Raw genomic sequence first — 25,967 nt, forward strand, 5'->3', positions numbered from 1 at the left:
TGGATTTGGTCAAAGTGTTTGAAATGTCAAGTCAGCTTGGGGAAAGCTGCCGGCGAACTTTGTTGTTATTCTTGGTGTTGCATGTGGGGGGGGGAAGTGCATGACATCCCCGCAACTCAAAAGAAGCAGATGTTTGATTCGGACAACGGGGGTTGTTGCACGGGGAATTGGGGAGGAGGAGGGGTGTGGGGGGGGGGAATGGAAGTCTTGCACATGGACGCCATCACACTACCGTCATGATATGTCAAGAATTGGGTATGCGCGGTGAGGGAGGTGTTAATTGCGGCTTCGAATGCACGTAATTACATTTGGAAGGTGTCATGACCTCGAATGTCATGCATACCATACTAGTTATTTCATAGAAGTAGATCGCTTCGTTCGGGGAGGGAAAGGTCCTTCTGGAAGCTCGTAGAAAGGTAGAAGGGTCGAATATCCGCTTCTGTACGTACTTGGTGAGTTGACCCAACTTTGGGGGACTTCGAAATGGTGTTGGAGCCACGTCACGAGTGATCTGGGGGGGGTCTGGTTCATCCATGTTACATTGCCAATCCATCAACAACTAGACCGTTGGGTGCGCGGCTACACGGCCGGTATACCAAGGCTTGTTTCACCCGTACCGTTGGGTATGCACAACGGCAATGTGATTTTCCCTGTACTTTTGGAGATAATATATATATCGTCCCAGAACGAAAACCAGAACAAAAAAAAAATTCGGGAGAGCGAGATATTGGATTCCCGGGACCTTTTTTCATTATTGTCATAGCTGACGTCTAGAGAAACGCCCATATGGTCTTGAGTTAGATGTGCCTGATGATCAAAAATTGGCGTTGACAAGCCTGAAGCTGGCCAGGCTCCTGGGCCCATTAATTCAGTTAACAATAGCTTGATTGGAATGCACACATACAAGTGAGCGGAGGAATATTTGTGCAGGGAATTATGGATCAGAATTAAACGGTTCGGACTGATGAACGATCAGTACTGGAATGATCCAAGATCATATCATGATTCATCAGCGTGGTGGTTACGCTAGGGTGGTTTGTAATTGTAGCCAGTATTGTTGTATCGTTCAGGAGCGCTACATCCTTTCGCCTGGCGAGTATGTAAGATCCAACGCATGATACGTTGAAAAGGGTAATCGTTTTTGCCAGGACGGGGGTCACATCGAGGCGGCGTCTTCGGCCTGCTCATGCTTCAATTTCGGGGACCCGCTTAACGGTGCCCGTGCCTTGCGTTGGCCGTCATATGCACAGGGTTAGATGACTCTGGCTGAGGCCTCAGGCTTGCGTCTTGTGACCTTCGGACAAGTGACTCCGTCGCTCGTCATGGCCTATATTGAAGCTCCATGGCAACCGCAACGACTCTGCTTCACGGAGAGACTAATAGGTGTGCCCATAGGCCGTCATAAGGGCTGACGGAGAAGTCTCTCTCGGCCATGACATTATTGTACATCCTCGGGTCGAAGCAGGCTGCGTGTTTGACTTCTGGCCCTCTCGTGGTGCTTGACGAAAAGTCTAGAACGACCTAGAACACGTTAAAGTTTCCTTCATCTGAAGGTCGTGCACGGCCCCGTCATTGGAGGATTGCCGCAACCCGCCGTTCGGCACGGACGGTGTGGATCTAGGCTGGGCCTTTACGGTACGTAGCACACAGATTCCTGCAGATGTTCTCCCGAGTAAGCCCTTTGATTGGCCGCGCTTCGTCAAGTACAAGCGTCTAAGGTATGATAAACCTCAGCTGAACCATTAGTCCATGGAGCCAGTAGCCATGCAAAAACCATTGCCAGCTACAGTAATATCAGTCATTCCCTCTCAGACGTCTCTTTCGCTGATCAGATATGATCACGATGTCAGGAGGGCGCTTTTGTTTCTCCTGGCCGAGGAGAAGGTCTGCTATGGGGCAGGAAGAAAGGCGATTCGCCTTCCGTGATTGTAAATTGAAGCCGCATTAATGAACTGCGGTTCATCTTCCCGTGCCACGTATCCCGGCCATCCACCCTGTTTAGTAGCCACCCGCTCGTAACAACTGAGCCCCCCTTCGCCCAGCTTACCGTGCGTTTGCGAATATACCTGCAAATTTCAATCTCAAACAATGTTACTCATGTGCGGATGGCGGGAAGATCGCGGTCCCTCAATTAGTCAGCCTTATTTTTTCGCACGGGCGCGTGCACCCACGGACTTCTTGTTTTGCATTTGCAAGGCTCCCGCTAACTCGGACAAGCTAGACGGATGTTTGCACTTCTACGCGATGGCAGAGCAGATTTGCTTCTCAGATCGAGAGCCGTATTATAGATTTATGAAATAATTGTTGGGCACACTTGGGGCCTAGAATTAATAGGGTCGGCAGTTATCGAATACTCGTGCATTTTTTCATTGCATGCAGCCCTTAATTGCCGCAAATGGCATCTTGCGTGCCCTGTCTGGGTTTGGCAGAAGGACCGGGCTCACGCATTTCACACTTGTAGGTGAGAGACGAAGTCCAATCCCAAACTGTGCAGTCGATAGATAAAAACCGATGGATCTGAGATAAATAGTAAATCTCGTGCTCTTAGAACCCTGCTGATGACACGATACTATACAGACTTCCAATGCACGAAACTAATATACGATCAAGTGAGTGCTTCTTCCGACTGGCTTCTTAACCCTCATGTTTCTTCGCTGACATGTCGAGTCCGAGGACCTGGAAATTGTTCGAGTCGTTAACCAATACGCATGATCAGCCCAACTTATCGATCTTGTGCGCTTTGTGGCTTTCGTGTTTGTATTTTTTTTTCGGGTAGCTTCCTAGGATGGGATATTCGTCCCTCTGTTCACTGAACAGCCGCACCGAAGCCGTTCGATCCGAGTTCTTGAGAGATGTTGGTCCCATGGAGGTTACGTGCTGCAATTTTTGTTCGGATGAAGATTGACCGGAATGTCCTTTCGGCAAATTTCTCCGCAGGTGTTGGGTCACATCTCGTTGGAGAACTTTCTTATTCAAAGTGACAGGTTACATCGGTGGGTTGCCAGACTGGATGTTTTCCTTGATTGACTAACGATACAAAGCGTTCCTACAAAAGACGCTAAGCAAGCAGTGTGCCGTTTTGCAAGACCAAAGAGACGTGGAGGGAGATACGAGGCAACAATTGTTGTACAACCAAGGTTGTGACATCTGTCGGCATGAGAAGAGGGCTGCTGGAAATTTGAGAAAAGTACCCAGTGTCATTGACAAGTTGGCCAAACGAAAGGAACAGGTGTTGGAAAAGATCAGCGAGGATCCTTATAACGGCGTTAGCTGGAAGGTAGGACCGTGGAAAGTCAAAGGGTTGTAACAATGAATATTGAAAGAGGGTGGGAGGAGGAACGTCCAGTGTAGGTGGGATTGAATGAATGGATGCGGCGTCCAATTTTGATGGACAATAGAGACGCGAGCTTGTTATGGTCCCTATTATGCCTTTTATTTACCCGTCGATGCTCAATTTTAGAATTTGACCTAGGCGCACAGGCTGGGTGCCGCATGCACGACCGTGTTGAGCCTTTGAAACGGGGGTTGATGCATCGTTCGAGGCATTCGGTGGATCCGACGTAAGGTTGTGTTGGGGATGTTGGTCAATGGGCGGAGTCTCGGATGTGTAGAAACCTTGATATACGAAGTGGGTGAATTGGAAGGTCTGAGTCCGCCATCACTAGAAATTTCAACTTGTGGGGTTCGGTTCGGAGAGCCGAACCGAAGGTCCTAAGTCGCAAACGCGATAACAGGTTCGCTCACACTCTGGTACAGTTTGAAGAGTTGAAGGAATGATTGCGTTCGGGCTCGAACCAATTGTCAAGTTGACGCTCCATGACCAATTCGGTTCGGCTCCGAACCGAACTACGGCATCCCGAGCATGTATGAAGCTGGCCAGGCACATGAGGGAGTTAGAAGGACGACAGGGGGGATGGATCACAGTGTAAATTGCTGCAAGGTGACCCCTGAGAGTGCCAACAGATTAAATAATCTCAAGTTATTTTGTGCCACCCAGTATGGTCCAGATGTGAGATAAGATACTAATCGTTGCAAGATGGATAGAGAAAGCTTAAATTGTTGGGCGATGAGATCGACGCAGTATCGGGCGTTGATCTCGGTGCAACGGTAGGATCGAGGTTGGTGGCTAGGCGCTTTGTGCCTACATCCATTATTTTCTCACAACTGACGTTTATGGAACAAAGTCCATCCATTTATTCGGCATTTTTTTTGCCCGACGCCCCCACATAAAGTGGGAGCGCTGTGGCACCGTCGACATGGGTTAAAACTCTCAAGCGCTGGATTGAATCCAAAGAGCCCGGGAAGTGAGCCGGCTCCGTCGTTCAGGATGCATGGCTACGTCAGGAATGACACAATTAATTACTGCACACAATATTCAGATAGTGGTGCAGGTACCGCACGCTCCCAGTAGCCTGAACGACGGTGATAATCGCAGGAGTCCGTCCTACTTTCCTTGGTCAATGGAAGCGCGTGCGCGAAAGAATGGATGTGTTGAGATACAGTCATGAATTTCGACTCTCCTCCACCTATCATGCTATCCGTTTGAAGTCCCAGAAACAAGTGGGGGGCGATGCCCCATAAGAGTGTAAATCGGAAATGATTGGATACTGCTGAAGACAGCGGAGAGCTGTGCGACTCATCATGTAGCCCCTGACACGAGGGAAATCCCGGTATTTTCGGGGCTCCCCAACGTGAAACTTATTCCAAACCAGCATTGTCCCCGAAGGCCGAGATGTTGTGGTCGGGAAAAGTCTGAGGCCTGGCTATGCGTCGGATGCAAACTGGCATCTCAAGCTTCCTTCTACTTCTCATTCCACCATACCGCTCCAGATGCAACTTTCCTAAGGCGTCCTTTTGCACCGTTGACCTCGTTTGTAGCTTTTGTTAGACCAATACGCCTCATATTGGTTAGTTTTCTGTCCTGTTGAGTACTTGCATCGGAGTCTTGCGGCGTTCCATCTCAAGATTCACAAAGTTACCTTTTGCCGTATTCACTCTCTCAGAGGCCGGGATTGACCCTTCGCAACAAAGCGGAAGACTTATGCCAGATATCTCTTCGGCCAGCACCATGATTGCTTCGCGACCTCCCTTCAATTCCGATTCGCCTCCATCGATCGCTATGCGTGGTGTTGGGGTCACAAGCGACCTTGCTCAAGTCCAGCGAACGCTCACGTCCCAACAGTCGAAGCCTTCTCTGACGTCGAGTAGCACGTCCGATTTAGGGGCTAGCGCTGATTCCCAGCCAGGGATAGGCCCTTCAACAACTACCGTCAACGACGAGTCTGAGGTTCCCGATGGGGCCATAATTGACGCACTCAAGAATGCAAAGGAAAGACTGTTTGTTCTACGGATCGGAGAGCAGATGGAGAACCTAATTCAAGAGCGGGCGTGAGTTGGTCTTAGCCTGTGAGAGAGTCGTTGCCACCAGCGCTAAAAAATTGCCAAACCTTCCAGGAAACCTTCCTTTGAGATATCGCCCTCAACTTCCTATCAGCGCATGCTGGTGCATAGATCGGCACAATATTACAAGCTTTCTCAGGAGACTGATGTCCAAACGAAGGCCATTGTTGTTGGTATCACTTCGGATTCAAGAATGTTCGTGTGCCTATTTTTCTTCGCCCCATTGTCCCCATTTTGACATTCGGAGATAACGTAGACCATCGCTTCGTATGGCGGAGATTGTACCGGTCGAGAACGCACCCGCTCCAGCCTTCAAAATTATGCGCCGATCAGCCAATGATCGACCGGTACCACGGAAAGCCCTCTCGAATTCTGGGGAAGGCGAGTCAGATGACGGACAAGGTTCTGAGGCGGGAAGCTCCATAAAATCCGTGGGTTTAGCCCAGAGGAAGAAGCAACACATGACAATTGCTGAGCGTGAGGCTGCTTACAACGAAGCACGATCACGAATCTTCCTTAGTGAAACCCCCGTTGCCAGCGCTGCAAGTTCGAGTACCCAGAGTTTGAACAGCACCCCTGTTACTGGCGACAGCACTGCCAGCGTTACGAGCGACGATGTGGGTCCAGCAACTCCTTCCGAGACATTCGTGCCTAAAGGAAATCAGAAGAAGCGTCACAACCCCAGTAAGGAACGGAGGAATGAGTCTCAACGGGCGTCACCGAAAACTCCGTATGATGTGGGTGACGATTCAGATTTCAATCGTAACGCCTTCACCTATCCATCTCTGTACGAGCCCTCGGCATCCGTGGCTACGCCTTTCGACCCATTGCAGTATATGGGAGCCGCGCAGGCACCGCCTCAAGCTAATGAAAACGGGCCTGTCCCAATGGCTTATCCTTCGTATCCGCCATTTGCTGGTTACCCTGCCCCATACATGGCACACTATCCTTTCTACCCGTATGACCCACGACAGTTTCCTTACCATCTTCCGCAGCCAAATAGCGACGCCCATAACACAGCTATTCCACCGCCAAATGCACCTCAGAATGGGCCATCGTACCCCGTGTATCCTCCCGGCGGACCCTGGTATCCTCCTCCAGGGCAAGTGATGCCACCGCCACTTGGGGTACCCGTTCCCACAAATACGAATAGTCCCCGGATGGGACTACCTGTACCCACCGGCCCATCCAACCCATCTCAGTTTCCAATATATCCGCCAGGACAACCATATTACTTCACACCGCCACCTCAGCAACACGGAAGTCCCCTCACTGAAAGTCCTATCCAGCAGCATCCGACCCCCTCAATGATGCCCCCATTCACTCCTCCACGGGATAATGGCTTCCAAACCCGTGCTCAACCCATGTCTAGAACTTCGTCTCGTGGCAGCATCCAGAATTCACCTGGTGGGGTGGGTTCTCGGTTAAGGCTTGGCACGGGGAGTATTGGTCTGGGAACTGCGCCCCTAGTGAGGCAACCGTGGATTCACAGTCCAGGGATGAGCGTGCCCATGAGGAGTGATAAGAGGAAAGGACCTTCGAGCGGTTCGAGGGCTGGATCTGTTTCTAGTCGATCAGGTTCTGGAGGGGCGATGACTCCCGCAGATGAGACAGGGTCAATTGCTGTAATGTTCTTGCATTAGCATCTGTCATTCGGGAACTAATCTTCATTTTTAGTCGTCGGAGACTTCATCATCATCATCAAGAAAAACATATACTTCAACAGCTTCTTCTGTTCATCCACTGCCGCCCCGTCCTGATTGGGCCATTGGGCTCACACCCCCACGGTCACACAGTAGCCACAGCAGGAATTCCAGCTCCTCGAACTCTACCTCCGCCCTTCAATCCATCTCTGACTTCCCTCCGCTCCCGTCTGGAGGGATTGTTCAAAGTGTGACGACGCTCGCAGGAAGCAAGGCATCAGAGCCTGGCGTATCCAACGTAGTGATCACTGCGGGCGTAACGCCTATCTCTAAGGGCGTGTGGAAATCGCCGTTGGTAAACCGGCCACTTCTACTGCCGAGCGTCCAGCCAGATCCAACTCCCATGCAACAGTCCCTGCAATCGCCTCAGCAGCACACGCAGCACTCACCGCATCCATCCAATGGCGTTTCGGGTGCGGTACATTTGGGGGTGGGAATGACACTCCCCCCTTTGACTTTTCCCCCTCCCAACCGCACGTTTAACCCTGGATCTGTCCCCAATCTTCCTCAGCCTCCAATCAATCATTCCACTGCATTTCGACAGTTCCCGGGTTTGCACACTCGGCTTGACGAGCACGACGGCTCGTTTAACAGACCCCCTCCGAAATCGGTGGAATTATTCAACCCCAAGGGTGGCAACCAGCCGAAGAGGACACCAGGTGCCACACCGCCACATCCTGTGACCCCGCCGGTGACCCAACCGACGCCAGAAAGTTGCGACGGGGGTAAGGATTCTGTCGTCAACGTGCCGGTGCTGAACAGAGGATCCGTCAATACTGAAACTGAAGACCGGATCCGGGGGGAAGCGGTCGCAAATGCGATACTTGTGGATAAGCTCGCCGATCTTGAGATCGGGTTTGACAAGGATTCGAACTCAACGATAGGGAATGATGGCAAGGGAACCGATAGACCTCTAACTTTCAGCTCAACTTCGTCTCTTCTCGAAATTTCAAATACCGAATTTCCGAAAGATACAATCAGCACTGTTGCACTAGCCCCACCCATGGCCGTCGCTATGAGTGACTGATTCCAACTGTGCATAATGCATGTGTGGCCCCCCGGTTTAGAGGTTGGGGAAGCATTACACGGGTCCAGTAGAATGCCTGGGGACATTAGGCGCTTAATACTCGTTGCTTTCATCAGTAGTTAGTTGTTTTTCTGCCGCATTATTATTGTTGTTCATTTCTTGTAAACTTTGTGCTTTTGTCATGGGGTGATGTTGAAACTATCATGTTGATGAAATTCTTGGCGGCTTTGATTGATGCTGGGGAGCAAAATCAACCCCAAGCAAGAACCATAAAAACACCATTCTACACCGTAAGTACAACTCTGTGGTCCCTTTAGCTAACCCTACACAAGAAATGATTTGATATGCGGCCCCGGCTCTTCGTTACGGGAGACTGTCCATATGTTATATGTCAGGCTAGATATGTTTGCTTGTTAGCCTGAAATAGAATCAACAATCAAGTAGCACGTACCAAAAGACGAAGATAACGAAACCATAAATGGTGAGTCCAACAGAAGCCCATTTAAGTCTCCGGGGATGATCGGGTCGAGTGCCGAAAAGCTGCCATGAACAGATGGAGATTCGTTGATGCGCACTCGAGAAGAAAAGATAGGTTTACCTTATAGTAGAACAGACCTGGGAGAATGAGGGTTATGGTTGTAGAGCCCGTAGATCCAACGAAAGACAGCACTGATAACAGCCATCGATCAGCCACGGCCCACGGTGAAGGAACGAACCATAATCAGTGGACACACCCATTTGAAGGTTATCTACAAAGTACGCGATCGTGAAACCAGCGATGATGATTCCGCTAGTCAGGACTACGTGCTTAAGCTCAGACATATTTGTAGCTGGTCCATGAACGGACACGTCGTCGTCATCTTCGTCCGGAAGGGCGAGGGCCTTGTGGGATATGATGACTCGGAGCCGAAGACTTTATCAAGGCAGTTCCGGCAAGGGTGGACCTGGAGGGGTAAGAGAATAGGATAAGAACGACGATGGCGAACTGGCCGAGGGCGATGAAGAGTGTCGTAGATGGATACATGGCTACGATGTCCGGTCCGACCTGCGCAAATGGTCCAAATTCAGCTGCAACCTTGGAAGTCGAGAGCATCTAGGTGCGTACGTTGGAACCGAAGGTAATATACCCGAGAATACCAACTACTTCATACGTGACCATTGCACCCCCAATGGAAGAACCGATGACGAAATTCATCCGTTCTTGAGTATTCGAGGCGAGTTCATTATATATAGGAAACAGCTGTTGTCAAAAAGTTAGGAATGCGGATGATTAACGTGATTTGAAGAAAAACAAACATTCTGTGCACATGTGAAGGCGAAGACTTGGACCGGAAAATTCGAGATAAATGAAGGCGTAAAATGAACGAGGTGCCATTCCCCAGGTTCTGCGCTTCCTTCCGGCGGTCTAAAGTGGCACGCGACCACGATGATAACCACATAAACTTATCGTGCGTTTTGTCCGTCAGAGATGTGACATTCCGGAAATGAAGGAAGAGCCCTCACCGACAGAGAAGAGGGCGACATAGCTCGTGTGTCGCAAACTATCTAACCGCTTGAGGAAGCATAGGGGGACGAGAATAGACATTAATACTGTAATCCAAAAATGTCCGGAGACGATCCACCAAGGCAACTCCGATTTAGAGTGTGACACATAATGCAGAGAACGAACGACGGATGGCATCAACCCTTTGATAATAATTAAATAACTACGAGTATGGGATATCGATTGGCATGCCAAGATGTGAATGAAAGGTAAGGGGAAAAACCATACCTAATTGAAACACCGAAACACTTAATTGCAATAGCGGCATCGATGAGGACGGAAAACGAAGGATATGTAAGCTGTGCGACAGCGAAGAAGGAAGATCGTCGTGGTGGACACTGAGCGGCGCATCGACTGAGGAACCACAACCCGAGTCCGGCAGTGGCGCCGGAGAATACGCATGTGAAGATACCGGGAATGAGTCCACCTGAAGCCATAGCCTATAAATTTTATTGAATTTTTAGCCCATAAATGATAGGGGAAACTATCCATTGGTCATACCATAGGGAATGCAAGCAGGCCAGTTCCAAGGAGAGTGTTGCTCAGGTTTCCAATACAGCCCGCCATCTGGGCGGTCCCATCTAATACTCCTTTCTGAATAACTTCTTCGTCTGGTGACGACCTACTGGAACTTGCAAGCAAAGGAGTTCGGGAATTTGTAACATTATCAAGAGTCGCAGGATCTTGGCGTGTAGTTTCTATCGCGCCATAAATTGGGGGCATTTCGGTTTAACCGTAACTAGCTCCCCGTTTGTAACACTCTTAAAGAATGGAGCGAAAAATAACTGGGATGGTAGCCGGAGAGGAGGAACAGGGGTGTGGTTGCAGCGGCCCTGAAGGGACTCGGATTGGTTCGGTGCGGCTGTGTTGGAGCAGGGTGAGTCACGTTACTTCCTACCCTTAGTGGCCGTCCTCAGCGCGTGCGCTCTGCCTGCTCCTTTCATTGATATCTACCTTGAGAGTGTGACATCGAGGATGGCGCCCGTTGACATGGAATATTATGATCTGGTGGGTGGTTTTTATCTGTCATCCTACCTTCTATCACTCTGGATTTACCTCCATTGCGTAACACGCCCATTCAATGGATCAGTTAGGCGTCAAGGCTGACGTCGGTGACGCCGAACTAAAGAAGGCGTATCGCAAGATGGCCATACGGTACCATCCGGATAAGAACCCGTCTCCAGATGCCGAAGAGATGTTCAAAGAAATTTCAAAAGCGTATCAGATTCTTTCCGATCCCGTGAGTGCACTGCGGATTGTGATTTCATGATTCCAACCAGATGGGTGGGTTTTGAAAGAATTTACGAGCCTCTTATGACAAGAATGGAAAGAAAATGGTGCATCTATTCGAATTGCTATACTGGGTTTGCTCAACTGACACTTCGCGTTACGCCTACCAGGCCGACCAGATAAATCCTACCGATGACACTCAGGGATTCTTTGCCAGTGTCTTTGGTGGAGACGCTTTCGAGGATTTGGTGCGATTGCCTCCGTCGCCTCTTATATTCTAAACTCATCGTTCACCTTAGATAGGGAAAATATCTCTCCTTTCTAACATGAGTGCGAAAGCAGAGGTGCTCATGACGGACGAGGAGCGTGAGGCATTTGAGGCTGAAAGAAACGCTGCTTCTGGATCGCCGAAACCTCCAGAACCTAGCCCACCGACGAACGAGACCCGTCCAAGTAATCTGCTGGATCCTGCATCGACTGCTGCTGGTGCTGCAAGAATGAGCTTAGCACCTGAACTAGTTCCTAAACCTGGGACGCCATCGTCTGATGCTTCTAGATCTCCAGAGAAACCTTCGACTGAAGGGAGAGTGAAGGATAAGAAAGAGCGAGCGAAGGCGAGGGCCGAGCAGAGGGAGAAGCTGACGAAACTGGAAGAAGAGAATCAAAAGGCTTTGGAAGAGCGGTGAGCTTATTATCTACTATGTTCCTTTTGGATGTTGCTCACGATTGGGCTGTCAAGTGTTACAATATTGTCGCAGAAGCTCCTGGATCGTCTGCGACCTTTCTTAGAGCTACAGAACCCGGATGATGTGAACGACCCAGGGAGGCGTGCCTTTGAAGAGAAAATCCGAAAAGAGGCTGATGACTTGAAATACGAGAGCTTTGGCGTCGAGGTGAGTAAGTGGGATCACTAGGTGAATCGGAAAGCTCAGGGTCTTTGTTGCAAAGCTCCTGCACACTATCGGTGGGTCCGGATCATCTGGATGCCATCAATCGGTTAAGTTCCATGCACAGGCAACGTTTACCTCATGAAAGCTACCTCTTATTTCAAGTCAAAGAAGTTCCTTGGGATACCTGGTTTCTTCTCTAAATTGAAGGACGTAGGTTCTACTGTAAAGGATTTCTGGGGGTTGGCCTCAGGTGCACATTCCGTGATGAAGGTGAGTCAATCACCAGGGGTAATTGCGCCCATTGGGTTGACCCCTTCTCCGGTTACTCTAGGATATGACCAAGATTCAAAATGGTCAGCTACCCGAAGAAGACCTACGCGCCCTCGAGGCTGATTTGACCGGAAAGGTGCGGTTATTACCTAAGTAGACGATCACTATTTCATACGCAACGATGTGTAGATCCTTCTCATCTCATGGCAAGGTACTCGATTCGAAGTCTCCCAAGTACTGAGACAGGTGATCGACCGAACTCTGAAGCACAATAATGGAGTGTCGGAGGAAGAACTCCTTCGACGTGCAAAGGTACGGGGGGGACCGGCGGAGCAAGATCACGTGTGACCATTGATTGCATGTACAGGGCATTTTTCTTCTTGGGGCGATTTACAAGTCAATTGAACCCGACGAACCGGCTGAAGAAAGGCGGGAACTGGAGCGGTACGCGTTCTACCATTGGATGGATCTGATCCGCGTCAACTAATGTCCGATCGATACTCTTGTTTTTCGTTTTGCTACTCACAACATAGTCTCGTTGCTGAAGCTGCAAAGCCGAAGAAGAAAGTCAAGAAATCCAAGCGTAAGGCACAAGAAGCGCGAGAGACGCCAGCAGCACCAGCCACAGTTACTCATGACTGAATTTGCGGCATGCAGTGCCAAGAACACCACAGATGCCCCCGCTCGGCTACTGCACCATCTGACTAATGTACATATTCCAATTTCTCACTGCTTTTCCTTCTGATCGTACTCTACGTACACTGGCGGCCGATGATTGTTCCCTTGGATAATAACAATTATAATAGTAATATCGCTGCTTGTGGTTATCACTTCCTATGAGCAATGTCGGCAGTGAGTACCGCCAAAGTTGTGATCCTCACCCGATCCGATACCTGAAATTTACATCCGGGAGGACCGTCGCAGTCAAAGTCAATTTGTGAATATCGACTTTCAGTTTCCTAATAAAATGCCTGTCCAAGGTCAACCTCATCCTTCAAAGGTGCTTGTACCCCCCTCACCCAAAGATCCTTCGGCGACCGACCTTTAATCAGAGAAATGTCTAATTGTGGTGCGGTCAACAATTCCAATAGCCATACGGGCTTGAGGATTGGCGCCATCTTCATTCTACTTGCAACCTCCCTCTTTGGTACCCTCTTCCCAGTCGTGACCAAGAGGGTCTGGAAAATCCCCGTCGTTGCATTTGACTTTGTCAAATATTTCGGTTCAGGTGTCATTGTAAGTCCCCACGCCGTCCCCAAATCCCCCTTTGGTACCCGGCCACTGACATCGGAATGACGACTTCGCCGCCAATAAAAACCTTAGATTGCCACCGCCTTTATACACCTTCTTGCTCCTGCTTTCGCGGAGCTCGGTTCGCAGTGTGTTACAGGCACATGGCAAGATTATCCCTTTGCGTCCGCCTTTGCAATGGCCTCCGTCTTCGGCCTGTTCTTCGCCGAGCTGTTTGCCTTCCGACTAGGCTCTAGCATTCTCGCAAGGATGGGAATGAGTTATGGTGAGTTTTTTGACGGATCCTCAGATTCTTGTGTTACCGTCCGACGAATCTGGTCGTTTCTGACGCCCCTAGACATTCATGCTGGACCCATATCGCACTCGCACGTCCAATCAGGTCGGGATCATTCCCATGCTGGAGCAACGAGCATAGAAGTTCAGCAGAACCCGAGTGCAACTGAGAAGCCACAGGAGGGGTCCCGCAATGAATCTTCAATCGAGGATCTGTCTGCACCAGTCGAAAGCAATTCTGATGTGCTCGCTCAACTCGTTGGAGTGGCCATCCTGGAGTTTGGTGTTATATTCCACTCCATTATTATCGGCCTCACCCTTGCCGTTAATGAGGATTTTAAAACCCTTTTTGTAGTGATCGTCTTCCATCGTATGTGATCATTTCCAGTTTACCAGTTGCTCGGCTCTTCATAATCATATTTAATTAGAAATGTTCGAGGGCCTTGGTTTGGGCTCGCGATTAGCATACCTCGCTCTCCCGAAATCATACAACTGGGTACCTTACATTGGTGGTATAACCTACTCCATCGCTACCCCCATTGGAACCGCAATTGGGCTCGGTGTTCGTTCAACGTACAATCCAGATAGCATGAAAGCCAGTCTCATCACTGGCACACTGGACTCTATATCAGCGGGAATCTTACTGTACACTGGTCTTGTTGAGGTACGTCTTCCTTGCTCAAGATGTGAGAATGTGATGGAGATACGTTTTGAATCATCAGCTATTGGCTCACGAGTTCTTGTTCAACCCGCGGATGCACAACGCCCCTATAGGTAAAGTCCTTTATGCCGGCGTCTGTATCCTGTTAGGCGCTGGAATCATGGCCCTTCTTGGACGGTGGGCATAAGGTTTCATTCCCTTCCGTGCTCTGTGCTCTGTAGTATGTACTAGTACTTCAATGTATGTTCAGCGTTCTTCCCCGCAATGCATGTATTGGATCCCCTGTTGGTGTTCTTTAAACCCCCGTGATATTGAATGAACCACTACATATCACATCCCAATTCTCGGAAGATCGTGACTTTTAGGGATCGTTGTACGAAGCCCGAAGTGGAAAATGCCGAACTGCGCCACCGGATTCAGCTGAAAGTCGATCCCCCTCGTGTCGCGAGGGTCATCTTATGCGCTCGCCGGCGAAGCCCTTACCTTACCTTCCATCTGGACCGGCTGTTCCGGAGAGTGGTGTACCACCATTAACCCCTCAAGCTCATGACCACCTCCGAAAAGTGATAGCACGAGGCGTGGAAGACGAAGACCTGCCAACGTCATGGGTCTCTCTAGTCTTGCATGCCGTCTTGGAAATGGGAAAGACAGTGGCGAGTGAGACTTCTCTCGAAGGTGTGAGACGAATGAAACTCTTGAATCGTCGTGTCGTGAGAGACCTAGAGATTGGAGCGGGTGTGGCGGTCGGCTCCGGAAATGCCAAGCCCGGAGAAAAGGGCCTGAAGGAGATGGGAAGATCACAGGAGATCGGCTCGCTGCTCCCGAGGAGTATCATTATCAGGGAATTCGGCCTCGCTCTCCGTTTCGCTCAAGGGGGGTGGGGGTGAAGGACCACAATGGCGAAGAGGATATTCAGGGGCTCCTTGCATTACACGAGAGAGTCTCACACTCGGCCGCTTCTTCATCTTCGCCTTCCATGCACCATTTGCTTATTACTCTTGCTCCCCTGACTGTTTTCTCTCATTATTCATTGGTGGGACGACCGGCGTGCACGTTTCATGCTAACAGGTTTGAACTTCCTCAATTTGAGTCCCTTTCGAAGGGTTGGTTCGGGACAGGTGCCGTCGATATTACCGGCATCGAATCGTGGAAAAGTACGCTTTTTATGAATTTTCCATGATGCTAAATCTGAGGTTTCAATCATAACCCCTCCTAGCACTCTATCGTCGGAGTCTAAACTCTGGGTCAGATATCCGTTTAGAGGATGTTCATGTCATAGGCGGATGCTTCTCTGTGTCTCACCTTTCATCAGAAGTCTATGATTCGCTGGTCAAAGTTCTGCGTCTCTCCGTAAGTTTAGGTCTCCTGTCATCTTTGTTTTCGAAAAAATAAATCACTGGATTTTTCAGGTATACACATATCTATCCATCCTCATCGAGCTTAGCTTCCTCCGCGACAGTGGTGTCAAGCTCGAATACGTTTTATCACCACCCCTTCCCTCCATTCCTCTGCCTCCTGTCGAACCTATCCCAAAAGGCCGCCTTCACCTGATAGCACACACGAAGGAAATCTCACGGCGGGGGCTATGGTCTTTCATCACCAAGAAGACGGCCGACTTTAGGAACTTAAGACCTCGATCGATTTTTGCCTCTCGACACTCCATTACTGACTCTCCACCATTGCGAACCGCAGAATTGCCTTCACCAACGATGGCCCCTCCACCTACAGCTATAGGAGTCATACCTGTGTCCAGTGCGCCACCCCCACTCCGCCAAGTCGAACGCCAGGCCCACTCACGACTGCATTACGAGGTATACAACATGAGTCGTCTATATTTTCTACATCCCATTCTGTCAAACCTGAGCCGCCTCCAATTATTGTTCGATTATCAAATGAAGAAGGCGAGAGCGAGGCTAAGGTCGGAGGAGAGACTCCTTCCAAGGCACGACACCGCAAACGATTGACAGGGGCTGATAAAGTCACTCTATCGACCATACTTGGCTGGAAATCGGATGGTACAGGATTTGGAAATGTTCATGGGTTCCTAAAACACCAAGCTATCACTGTGCTCTATTCCTCCCACATGTTCATCATGAACAGGGTGCAACAGGTAGGACACGCCCTTCGACCCCTGTACCTATGCCAGGGGGTTTTAGCGCTCACTTAACACCTTCTCATCCACGTTGGAAGACGTACCGATATTATGATGAGACTTATGAGACTCTTGGAGCCTGGATTCAGGAGGTTTCTTCTCAAGCTCAGGAGAATCCCCACACCGGAGAGGTGCTGAAGTATACTTGGTGTCATAGTACTTTTATGTTGACGGCCGACGTGCACCGTGCACCGGAGGCTACTCAAGAGGTGGGGCCTGATGAGGACACGATTACGACGTATCTTAGCTGTAATATCTGTGACGCAAACACGACCTCCGTGAAGTTGGAGAATGCTTCATTGTGAGTTTCGAATCTCAGTCATCTTGGTCAGGTTGACTTTTTTTTTGCTCTCGAATAGATTACTGGATTTCGGAAAATACCTCGAACTGGTCTTCTATTCGAAGGAATTGACCAACCTATCGATACCCCTGTGCAGCCATACCTCGACACTGGGCTCAACATCAGAGTCATCACACTTAATGCCACAACTCAACCTGACTCGACATTACAAGTATCATTCCATAATTATATCGTTCAGGCTATCATCCATTGGAGAAGACATGTATAATGCCCAGATCCCTCGTACTCAAGTCTTGAAAAGCCTCACAGAAGTGGTGAAGAAGGAACATCCGTTCTCATCGTCCTCGCCATCCTCGTGGGGAGATACATGGCTACGGGAGGAACGCGAGAAGATCCGATTGGATATGACATTTATTTGGAAGGCATTAAAGGACTACCTTTTATTACTGGTAAATGCCAGCCACCCTTTGGTTCATGCCCCGAAACACTGCCTAACGGCCATTATGCAACTTCGTAGGAAGAAGATGTCTTGTCAGGCTTCGGTCATAAACAATTACCTACGCCACCTCCTACAGAATCCCCGGAAGATATAACGCCTACACGAAGTAGTATTCAACCCAGTGGTTCTTCTGAGTCGCCCTCGACAAGTCGTAGCTCACCTGTGGTATCAAAATCTTCGAGAGCTAGTTTCACCCTGCCTGGAACAATTTCAACGTCCGTCTCAACGTCAAGTATTGCAGGCCTTAAGAGCCTGATCCACTCGGCGGAGCGTTCCTTGTATGTGCAACTCTCCGAGAGCAGCATCGATAGCCTCAACAATGTCCGGAGGGCGTTTATCAGCAGCGCGTCGGATGCTCAGCAACGGTTGTATGGTTTGCTGCCGCCAGATGAAATTCGAGTCCTTGATGAGCCGATGATTCCGCTTCCAGAGTGGTGGCAAAAGGGCGTGCACTGTTTACCTGATAGCAGTGTTGTAGTGAGGGAGAACGATTTGGGTTCGTTGATCGCGTTCACGCTTCGGTACGTCCTTAGCCTGTATGATATGTATTCGTGTTGCTCAACCAATGTTGCACAGGTCTCCTGAATATCGCTCTGAAGTGCAAGAAATGAGTCTAAATTCCAATTCATCTGGAGATCCCCCCACGATAATGAAAGCTGTACCGTCTATTGGGAGGCGTACATCATCCTTTACATGGAAATCACTCAGCCATCCGCCATCGCCTGCGTCCTACCCCGGTTTCCACCTCGATGGGTCTCTGAAGCACAAGGACTCGGAATGCTCCTCCATCTTGGACCCCGAAGACTTCTCGGCCGGCATTACAAGAATGGAGAATCCTCGCGATGCTTCATCACTTCTGAGCTTTCCGAGTGTCTTGTTACGCCGACGCTCGCATGATGAATCGGGGGCTTCTTCTAAGTTTGCCACTCTTGGGACAGCCGCGTCGCGAATCTCGGGCATCACATCACCCGCTGCGGCCTGGTCCAAGCCGGATGTTCGGGTGAGCCTAAATGTTGGACGGGGCGTAGTATCTGCAGGTACTGGCATCAATGATTCCTCTGGAACAAAACACCCCGAGAGTAGCGATAATCAGACCTCCGAATCTGTTGCTCGGGTGGATAGTGCAACACTGTCACCGTCGTCCTCACGTCATGTCAAGCAGAGGCTTCCGAGCGAACTCTCGACTACCACAATTAGACCTAATCAATCGCCTCCCGATGCACAAGTACAAAAGGAAGGAACGACCACCGCACCTACTCAGCCCCCTTTGGCTCCACCATCTCCACTGTCGTGAGGAGATTATCACTCCTCATTCGAGTGCTGAAGCCCCCACCGCTCCTCTCGCTGAAGATGCTCCTTATCGCCTAGCATTACTTGGGCCGGATCAGAATGTGTCATATCCGAAGATTGATGAACGCCCTCATCTGAAGTACGAGTTCGTCATTGGGAGACGTTTGCACATATCATGCACTGTGTACTATGCGCTTCAGTTTGCTGTGCTGCGCAAACAATGCGGCGTCGAAGACGCACTGATTCGGAGCCTTGAAAGGACCGCGGCATGGGTGGCTGAAGGGGGAAAGAGTCGCTCGACCTTCTTTAAAACGTCAGATAATCGCTTCATCTTGAAGACTATGGTATCCTCTTGGAATGTAGCTGATTTGTAAGTATTCGTTGGACGTCGACGTCCTGTTCGAAATGCGTAATCATCTCTTAGACCTGCTATTCTTGAGATGGCTCCTGCATACTTTGCTTATGTCGGCCAAGGTCATGACAAGACTTCTGCTTTGACAAAACTCCTCGGATTTTACACCGTCGAGATCAAAAACCTCGAGACCGGATTGATAGAAAATAAGGCGGACCTCCTCGTGATGGAGAACCTTTTCTACTCACAAGATGTGGTGGAGTCTTTTGACCTAAAAGGAATTAAGGGTCGAAAGATAAAGGACCTTACGGCTAACGTCCGTACCCTCTTCGATCAGGAATGGATGGATAGTATGTACAGCCCCTACTATTTCTGCGGGTCCACACTTAACGAACGTACAGAACAACGGCATTCTCCTCTCTATCTACATCCACAGTCAAAACATGTGCTGCAAGAATCGCTTAACGCCGATGTGGACTTCTTGTGCGAGAGCAACGTCATGGATTATTCGTAAGCCATCCCAACCTCAAAATAAGAGACCTAGTATTTATTGCAACCGGATACCTGTTTCGTTTCTCTCAAAAAGGCTACTAGTAGGCATCGACAAGCTTCATAAGGAACTTACGTGCGGGCTCGTCGACACGTTTGGTCAGTTCACCCGCTCATTTCACGTTGCGCGTGCTGAACCATCCCCATTTCCAGGCACCTATACCTTTGCGAAGACGCTCGAATCTAAAGCAAAACAAGGGCTTAAGACAGACAAGGAAAAAGAGGTTAGACCTATGCTACCTGTGGTTGCAATATGTTCCTAATCGATTGAATTAGATCACGGTTGTTCCGCCTTCGGAATATCGTGCCCGATTCCTGAAGGCTGTTGACAAATACTTCCTTTCCGTACCAGGTGGGTTGGGACCTCTCTGACTCCTCATCTTTTTTGCCTAGCGTTGCATTTAACTCATGATCACGTCTAGACAAATGGACCAAACCCCTGAATGGTTTCTTTACGCCAGGGGAATTCTTCCGCGCAACTCAAGTGCTCTGAATCATGTGCATACACGTATATGAATCGTTTCAGACCCTCAGTTTCGTATTTAAGATGTAGCATGGTTTTTAGATGCAAACGGTGGATTGATGCGTGAGCTGAGGCATAAACATGCAGTGGTTGTCCCCTATTTTTCGAACCGTTCAAGCATCACCGATAACTGCCGGAGGGGTGCACTGAGATATCTTGGAGGCCAATTGCGTTGAACGGACCACATAATACTATGTGGTAGATAACGGGGTTCGTACGGCAACGAACTTTGGGGGGAGGAAGGCATACCTTCTTCCTTTACGGAGTGGGACGATCAAGTTTCCCTGGAGACTGGTTCGCGGGGACCCTGACTTCATGTCAGCTGGTTACCAGTTCTCGTCAACCTAAGTTCCACTCCCTAGGAGCCTGCCAAAACTGAATAGTAACAAGTTCATCGTTGATAACGATTGTCACATTGCTAAGGGTCTGAATGAGGTCGCGGTTATCAGCCTAAAGGTATTCCACTGTCTGACATGGATCGGGCAACACGAGGGAAGTCCAGAATGACGTAGTATATAGTGGAATATCCTTCTCTGGAATCACAGACGGCGTCCAGCGCTGTAATGAAGTTCCACCCGTTAGCTGGGATGTCTCCCAGAGGATGGAAATTACGAGGGACTGCAGGATAGGGTGAATGCTGCAGCCTATTGATGTGTCGTCGGAGTCTTCGTTACGAGGTCGCCCGCTGTCGATGAAGACGATGAGACCGGGACGCCTGTAACGGCCATACCCGTAATGGATGACTTGATACCTAATGGGCGATTCTCAGGGGTTGCGAGGGCGACCTGAAGGCGGGGTGGTAAAGTATAGCCTTCGAGGATGAGGCAGGCTATTCTTACAAGTATGCGTGCATTCAGTCGTGTTTCTATGTTTTTCACACAGTCTGTCGCATCTGTGCCTCGCGATCAAGACTGATGTTAGGTGTTTCCAAAAGAGCGTCTAGGAAAACCCATGTCAGACAAGTTGGAACAGAAAAATAAATCCAAGCAGAGCCTGCTGCATTTGGCAATAAAAATAATGAAATGACCGGGGAAAGTTTCCGAACCAGGGGTTGATTTAGTGAGCGCTCGGAAGGTGAAAGCAAGCCTTACGGACCGCAGATCCCCAAAGTTGCTTGTACATTTTCTCGCCCTCCTACCGAAAATTTCACCCAGAATCAAGCCGGCGATTTGACAATCCGAGAGCGCAAATAAAGGCTCGAGATACATGGGCACAGAACTTTATACACAGTTGGACGCATCGCGCGACGCATGTCTCTTAGATGACGAGATATCCACCCACGCCAGCAGGCCAAATTCAGCTCTGAAGAACACTGGGATGGATATAAGGGCCTTATCCTGGTAGCTCTTTCCCAAGTGTTCTGTGCTTTGATGAATGTGGGGGTGAAGCTTCTGACTGCCTTACCCGATCCCCCGCCAGCACTGGAGGTAAAGTTGTCATCGACTATTTGGTACCAGCGAATTAATGCATTACATTATCTAGATCTTGTTCTTCCGAATGGCAGGTGCAACCTCTGTCCCTACTTGTAGATAGCTGACAATAAGGGTTCATGAAGATCCTCACATACACGTGGTGTCTCACCTACATGTGAGTCTTTCCCTAGCCCTCTGTTTACGATGGAGGGGGACTTACGTTGCTTCCTCGCACAAGGCGCTTCAAGGAAATACCAGACCCTCTTCTGGGACCTTCTGGTCTTCGAGCGGCATTTGTCCTCAGAGGCGTATCTGGGTGAGAACTCAATCCACCCCGATATTCATGCTTCCGAGTATCGAGTATGCGCTGACCATTTGCAATGCAGTTTCTTCGGCATATTCGGAATATATTACAGTCTCCAATTCCTGTCCCTTTCAGATGCTGTTGCAATCACTTTCCTCTCACCCACCTGTATCGCTATAAGTGGATGGCTATTCCTAAAAGAACAATCAACTTTGAAAGAGCTAGGCGCAGGTTGTAAGTAACTTCTTGAGTGCCATCCTCATGGACTCACAACTATATCGAAAGTCGTATCAATGTCTGGCGTGGTGCTCATTGCTCGACCGGAAACGATCTTCGGAACCACATCATCGAATCCGTCAGTAGAGAAAGGGACGCCTACTCAACGTCTGATAGCCGTGGGGTGTGCAGATTAGTCCAGATGCAGTACTCACCGGAACTGATCAAAGCATTCACGACAGAATAGCACTGATTGGTGTCATAGGAAATACGGTATCAAGTAAGCAGTTAATACCCATCAATCTCTAACGGTGATGTACTCACTATTTCTAGTTGTAACTATCAGATTCATAGGCGACCGAGCGCATCCCATGCATTTAGTAGCATTCTTTGCTGCCTGGTGTTTGGCTCTATCGGGTGTCGGAACGGTCACTATGGACATCAAATGGATCCTTCCTGCCGATCCTAAATCTATGATTGGAATAGTTTTTGTCGCCTTTTGTGGGTTCGCATTTCAAATACTCCTGACGGCTGGTCTACACCACGACACTGCGGGAAGAGCGTCCATTGCTCTGTATTTTCAAGTGCGCTGGATGAGTCCTTCGTTGCGATAAACCCTTAACCTGATTTGGTACTTAGGTGGTATTCAGCCTCATTTTTGAGCTGACCATATTCCACAACTCACCGCACTTCCTCGGTATCCTTGGGACTGCAATGATCATCGCTGGCGCAATGTATGTCGCTGTAAGCCCGATCCATGTTTCGCCAAGCGGTATGGCTCAGACTCACCGTTGCTCTAGGCTTCAAAGAAACCCCACGAATCAATAATGCCTGACGACGACACTTCCATATCGCTCCTCCCGCTGGAATGAGATATGCCTAGTGCCCCATAACCGCCCGTTCTTCTCTTTCAACGCTACTCAGAAATATAGACAAACACACGAATCCACCCATTGATCCGCAGGGTCGACGACGAACCCCTTTCGAGTGTGCAAGTTCACTAGAGGAACTTGGAGAACAAGGAAAGTTGTCCATGCTTCTCTTGCCGCCAGAAAGCATTCCCAGACTGAGTTAATAAGTCAACTTACCGGCTGAATCCTTCGTTTGAGCTGTTATTGTCCATGTTATCTGCTTCAGCGGCGCACAAGTATTAGCTCATACCGCTAGTTGGGATTGACGGTCAAGCATGTATATAGATGTAAGATCCTCAAACAAGACCGCACTGATACCATACGAACTCGTGGCAGAGGGACAGCAGAGCTACCAGTAAGTTATGTAGGCCAGTTTGGTCACACTCAAGCCAGGATCACATTGCCTTCGACTGGCGTACAGTATGTGCTGGTATAATTGATTAACGTGGGATAGGACATTATGGTTAGTAGGGTAACTCCGTTACAATCACAGCGAAGGGATGATCTCCCGGAAAGTAAATCAGTGTAGGAAAAGAAAAGTTTAGGGTGGGAAGCGACGAAACAAAGGAGGAAATCTCCCGAGAGGTTGTGGTTTGGTCTTTAGTTCCTAATCTTTTACCCTTTACGGACCAACGTAGGCGGGACCTCAGCCTCCATGATATCGTAATAGGACCGAGCAGTATCATGGATGTCGAAACAGCAAGGCCGCAGTCCTTAGCTGTTGTGTAGCGGAGCGGGCCGAATTCATTTGTTCGAAACCACGTGTGAAGATTGTCGCCATGAATTTTCCGCCCTGTGGGGACCTTTTTTTGGACTGTAGCTTACACGGTCGACCGCTTTCAACGGAACATATCCCATCCTAATTAGCTACTCTGAGGCAAATTTCGGATATAAGGAAACACGTTCTTATTTTTTCCCTTCTCAACTTTCTGGCATGCCTGCATCAACGACTGATTTCGCCTCTTTCCCTTACCTGGAACCGTCCAAGGCCTTTGACGAACTGAAGAATTACAAGAGGCAAGATGGACTTTCTGCTGTTGAGCTCATGGACTCGATCAAGAATGGGGGCCTTACCTATGATGATTTTCTCATATTGCCCGGGAAAATAGACTTCGCGGCCCACGATGTCGCCACGGAAAGCAAGATTACTCGCAATGTCATTCTCAAAACCCCTTTCATGAGTAGCCCAATGGACACAGTGACGGAGGCTGAGATGGCCATCAGCATGGCTGTGAGTTGGCCCTGTTCTTTTCTTGCTCAATCGATGTTATCCTCTCGAGAACAAGTCTCTCTTGTAGCAGTTCAATTCGCTGACATGACGTTTGGTAATAGCTTTTGGGTGGTATAGGCGTTGTTCATCATAACCAGCCAGCTGAACAACAGGCTGCCATGGTTCGGTCAGTTAAGCGACATGAGAATGGGTTTATATCAGATCCCGTGGTTCTCGCTCCCCATAACATGGTCCAAGATGTGATCGACATAAAAGAACGTCTTGGTTTCTGCGGTATTCCCGTCACAGGTAAGCGACAAATCCCCATCTCGTACCCTGATGATTCTTGCACTTGTCCTGCTAAGTAATGCGGCCTAAGGGTTGCGTAGTGTGCGGACAACGCTTAATTTTTGAGTTCTGATTTCATCTTGTGGAGTGTCGTTGTTTGTATGTTGTGTCGATGAACTGATGAACCCTTTCATTTCTCAGATACTGGAGTTATTAACGGCAAACTTTTGGGTATGGTCACGTCTCGTGATATCCAGTTCCGTGACCCTCGTTCGAAGCTTATTGAGGTCATGACCACTCAGCTTGTCACGGCTCCCGCCGGGACAACCCTTATCGAGGCCAACCAGATTCTTCGTGACTCAAAAAAAGGGAAATTGCCCATTATTGACCCAGAAGGCCGCCTTGTCGCCCTTCTATCCCGCTCTGACCTTCTTAAGAACCAGAATTATCCTCTCGCTTCCAAGAATCCAGTGACGAAACAACTTTATGCTGCTGCCGCGATTGGCACCCGTCCGGCTGACCGGGATCGTCTTCGTCTTCTCGTTCAGGCTGGTCTCGACATCGTCGTCCTCGATTCGAGTCAGGGGAACTCTATATATCAAATTGAGATGATCAAATGGATCAAATCAGAGTTCCCCAAATTGGAAGTGATAGCTGGGAATGTGGTGACTCAGGCTCAGGCTGCTTCTCTCATTGCCGCGGGTGCCGATGGACTTCGTGTTGGTATGGGATCAGGTTCGATTTGCATCACTCAGGAAGTGATGGCTGTTGGGCGTCCCCAAGCCACCGCTGTGTATGCGGTCGCTGAATTCGCGAATCGATTCGGCGTGCCTGTTATTGCAGACGGTGGTATTAAGAACGTTGGGCATATTGTTAAGGCTCTTGCCCTTGGTGCCGGTGCCGTCATGATGGGTGGTCTGTTAGCAGGAACGACTGAGACTCCCGGAGAGTACTTCTGGCATGATGGGAAACGTGTCAAGACTTATCGTGGTATGGGCAGCTTGGTGAGTGCTGCGCTATATTCTAGTGACTTCCCCTCATCACCTCGTTCGATTGCAGGAGGCAATGGAGCAGGGGAAACCATCCCGATCATCGGCTCCTCATGTCAACGGCAAGAAGTCTTCTAGCCCCGTAAATGGTTCTTCAGGCACTGGTTCGGCCTTGGCTCACGAGAATGCCGCGACGTCTCGGTATTTTTCCGAGTCTTCAACCATCAAAGTAGCTCAGGGAGTCTCTGGAGACGTCCAGGACAGGGGTTCAGTGAAGCAGTTCCTGCCTTACTTGCACACGGGCTTGCAACACTCATTCCAAGATATCGGCGTAAGAAACATCCAAGAGCTGCAGGAGAGTGTGAGGCAAAGCTCAGTAAGGTTTGAGTCGCGGAGCGCGCAGGCACAGCTTGAAGGCGGTGTCCATAGTCTGAACTCGTGAGTGTTCATCTTTTCCGAATATTCGGCACGACCAATGACGCTTCTCCAGATACACAAAACGTTTGTTTGCTTAGATGCCGTGCATTATTGTTGCACCTGTGGCCTCTGTAAATATAATCCGCCTGTTGTAAACTGCAAGCACTACCTCTTACTTGTTGATCATATTCGCGAAAAATACATCTACTGGCGAAAATTAAATCCAGCCACTGGATGAACGCTGCCCGGGTACAGGTTGCACCGGAGTGACCCGTCTTGTAAACATCGCTTCGTTCATTATTCTGC

The 25,967-nt window shown here is 49.4% G+C and overlaps 7 protein-coding genes across 7 annotated transcripts; 6 read left to right on the forward strand and 1 right to left on the reverse strand.

Moving 5' to 3' along the window:
* Nucleotides 1-4,783: 4,783 nt before the first annotated feature.
* EI90DRAFT_2975212 (uncharacterized protein) lies at nt 4,784-8,523 on the forward strand. The gene is made up of 5 exons (XM_039055844.1): nt 4,784-4,907; nt 4,976-5,388; nt 5,455-5,595; nt 5,657-7,025; nt 7,078-8,523. The coding sequence occupies exons 2-5, from the start codon at nt 5,042-5,044 to the stop codon at nt 8,128-8,130; spliced, it is 2,910 nt and encodes a 969-aa protein (XP_038913386.1). The 5' UTR covers nt 4,784-4,907; nt 4,976-5,041; the 3' UTR covers nt 8,131-8,523.
* On the reverse strand, nt 8,292-10,544 carry EI90DRAFT_3068297 (transmembrane amino acid transporter protein-domain-containing protein). Its single transcript, XM_039061085.1, has 11 exons — nt 10,175-10,544; nt 9,902-10,113; nt 9,634-9,836; nt 9,427-9,572; nt 9,272-9,370; nt 9,161-9,223; nt 9,045-9,074; nt 8,865-9,012; nt 8,729-8,799; nt 8,582-8,670; nt 8,292-8,526 (listed from the first exon to the last, which is right to left on the reverse strand). The coding sequence occupies exons 1-11, from the start codon at nt 10,394-10,396 to the stop codon at nt 8,454-8,456; spliced, it is 1,356 nt and encodes a 451-aa protein (XP_038913387.1). The 5' UTR covers nt 10,397-10,544; the 3' UTR covers nt 8,292-8,453.
* A 104-nt stretch (nt 10,545-10,648) lies between these two features.
* Nucleotides 10,649-12,550, forward strand: EI90DRAFT_2928846 (X-domain of DnaJ-containing-domain-containing protein; the record flags this gene model as incomplete). The annotated part of the gene is made up of 10 exons (XM_039054974.1): nt 10,649-10,681; nt 10,764-10,913; nt 10,972-11,010; nt 11,074-11,151; nt 11,203-11,585; nt 11,643-11,800; nt 11,906-12,081; nt 12,125-12,199; nt 12,253-12,375; nt 12,431-12,550. The coding sequence occupies 10 exons, from the start codon at nt 10,649-10,651 to the stop codon at nt 12,548-12,550; spliced, it is 1,335 nt and encodes a 444-aa protein (XP_038913388.1).
* A 224-nt stretch (nt 12,551-12,774) lies between these two features.
* Nucleotides 12,775-14,411, forward strand: EI90DRAFT_3068301 (Zinc/iron permease). The gene is made up of 3 exons (XM_039061086.1): nt 12,775-13,299; nt 13,387-13,957; nt 14,016-14,411. Exons 1-3 carry the CDS (start codon nt 13,120-13,122, stop codon nt 14,363-14,365), a joined length of 1,101 nt encoding a protein of 366 aa, XP_038913389.1. The 5' UTR covers nt 12,775-13,119; the 3' UTR covers nt 14,366-14,411.
* Nucleotides 14,412-14,706: 295 nt separating this feature from the next.
* On the forward strand, nt 14,707-19,884 carry EI90DRAFT_3127267 (uncharacterized protein; the record flags this gene model as incomplete). Its single annotated transcript, XM_039063996.1, has 16 exons — nt 14,707-14,991; nt 15,045-15,402; nt 15,465-15,598; nt 15,658-16,000; nt 16,060-16,358; nt 16,439-16,701; nt 16,760-17,150; nt 17,219-17,721; nt 17,777-18,425; nt 18,496-18,860; nt 18,915-19,192; nt 19,244-19,352; nt 19,429-19,490; nt 19,545-19,615; nt 19,668-19,743; nt 19,814-19,884. The coding sequence occupies 16 exons, from the start codon at nt 14,707-14,709 to the stop codon at nt 19,882-19,884; spliced, it is 4,257 nt and encodes a 1,418-aa protein (XP_038913390.1).
* A 784-nt stretch (nt 19,885-20,668) lies between these two features.
* Nucleotides 20,669-22,718, forward strand: EI90DRAFT_3146364 (drug/metabolite transporter; the record flags this gene model as incomplete). Its single annotated transcript, XM_039065404.1, has 11 exons — nt 20,669-20,713; nt 21,243-21,341; nt 21,397-21,418; nt 21,459-21,501; nt 21,565-21,642; nt 21,713-21,864; nt 21,916-22,030; nt 22,089-22,126; nt 22,180-22,430; nt 22,486-22,590; nt 22,647-22,718. The coding sequence occupies 11 exons, from the start codon at nt 20,669-20,671 to the stop codon at nt 22,716-22,718; spliced, it is 1,020 nt and encodes a 339-aa protein (XP_038913391.1).
* A 971-nt stretch (nt 22,719-23,689) lies between these two features.
* Nucleotides 23,690-25,874, forward strand: EI90DRAFT_2998724 (IMP dehydrogenase; the record flags this gene model as incomplete). Its single annotated transcript, XM_039056270.1, has 5 exons — nt 23,690-23,988; nt 24,090-24,276; nt 24,457-25,259; nt 25,315-25,682; nt 25,735-25,874. Coding segments are annotated over 5 exons (1,682 nt in total), but the record flags the coding sequence as incomplete, so codon positions are not given.
* Nucleotides 25,875-25,967: the final 93 nt, after the last annotated feature.

The sequence above is a fragment of the Cantharellus anzutake genome, assembly GCF_015039405.1.
Source record: "Cantharellus anzutake strain C23 chromosome Unknown EI90scaffold_42, whole genome shotgun sequence".
NCBI classification, from domain to species: Eukaryota; Fungi; Basidiomycota; class Agaricomycetes; order Cantharellales; family Hydnaceae; genus Cantharellus; species Cantharellus anzutake.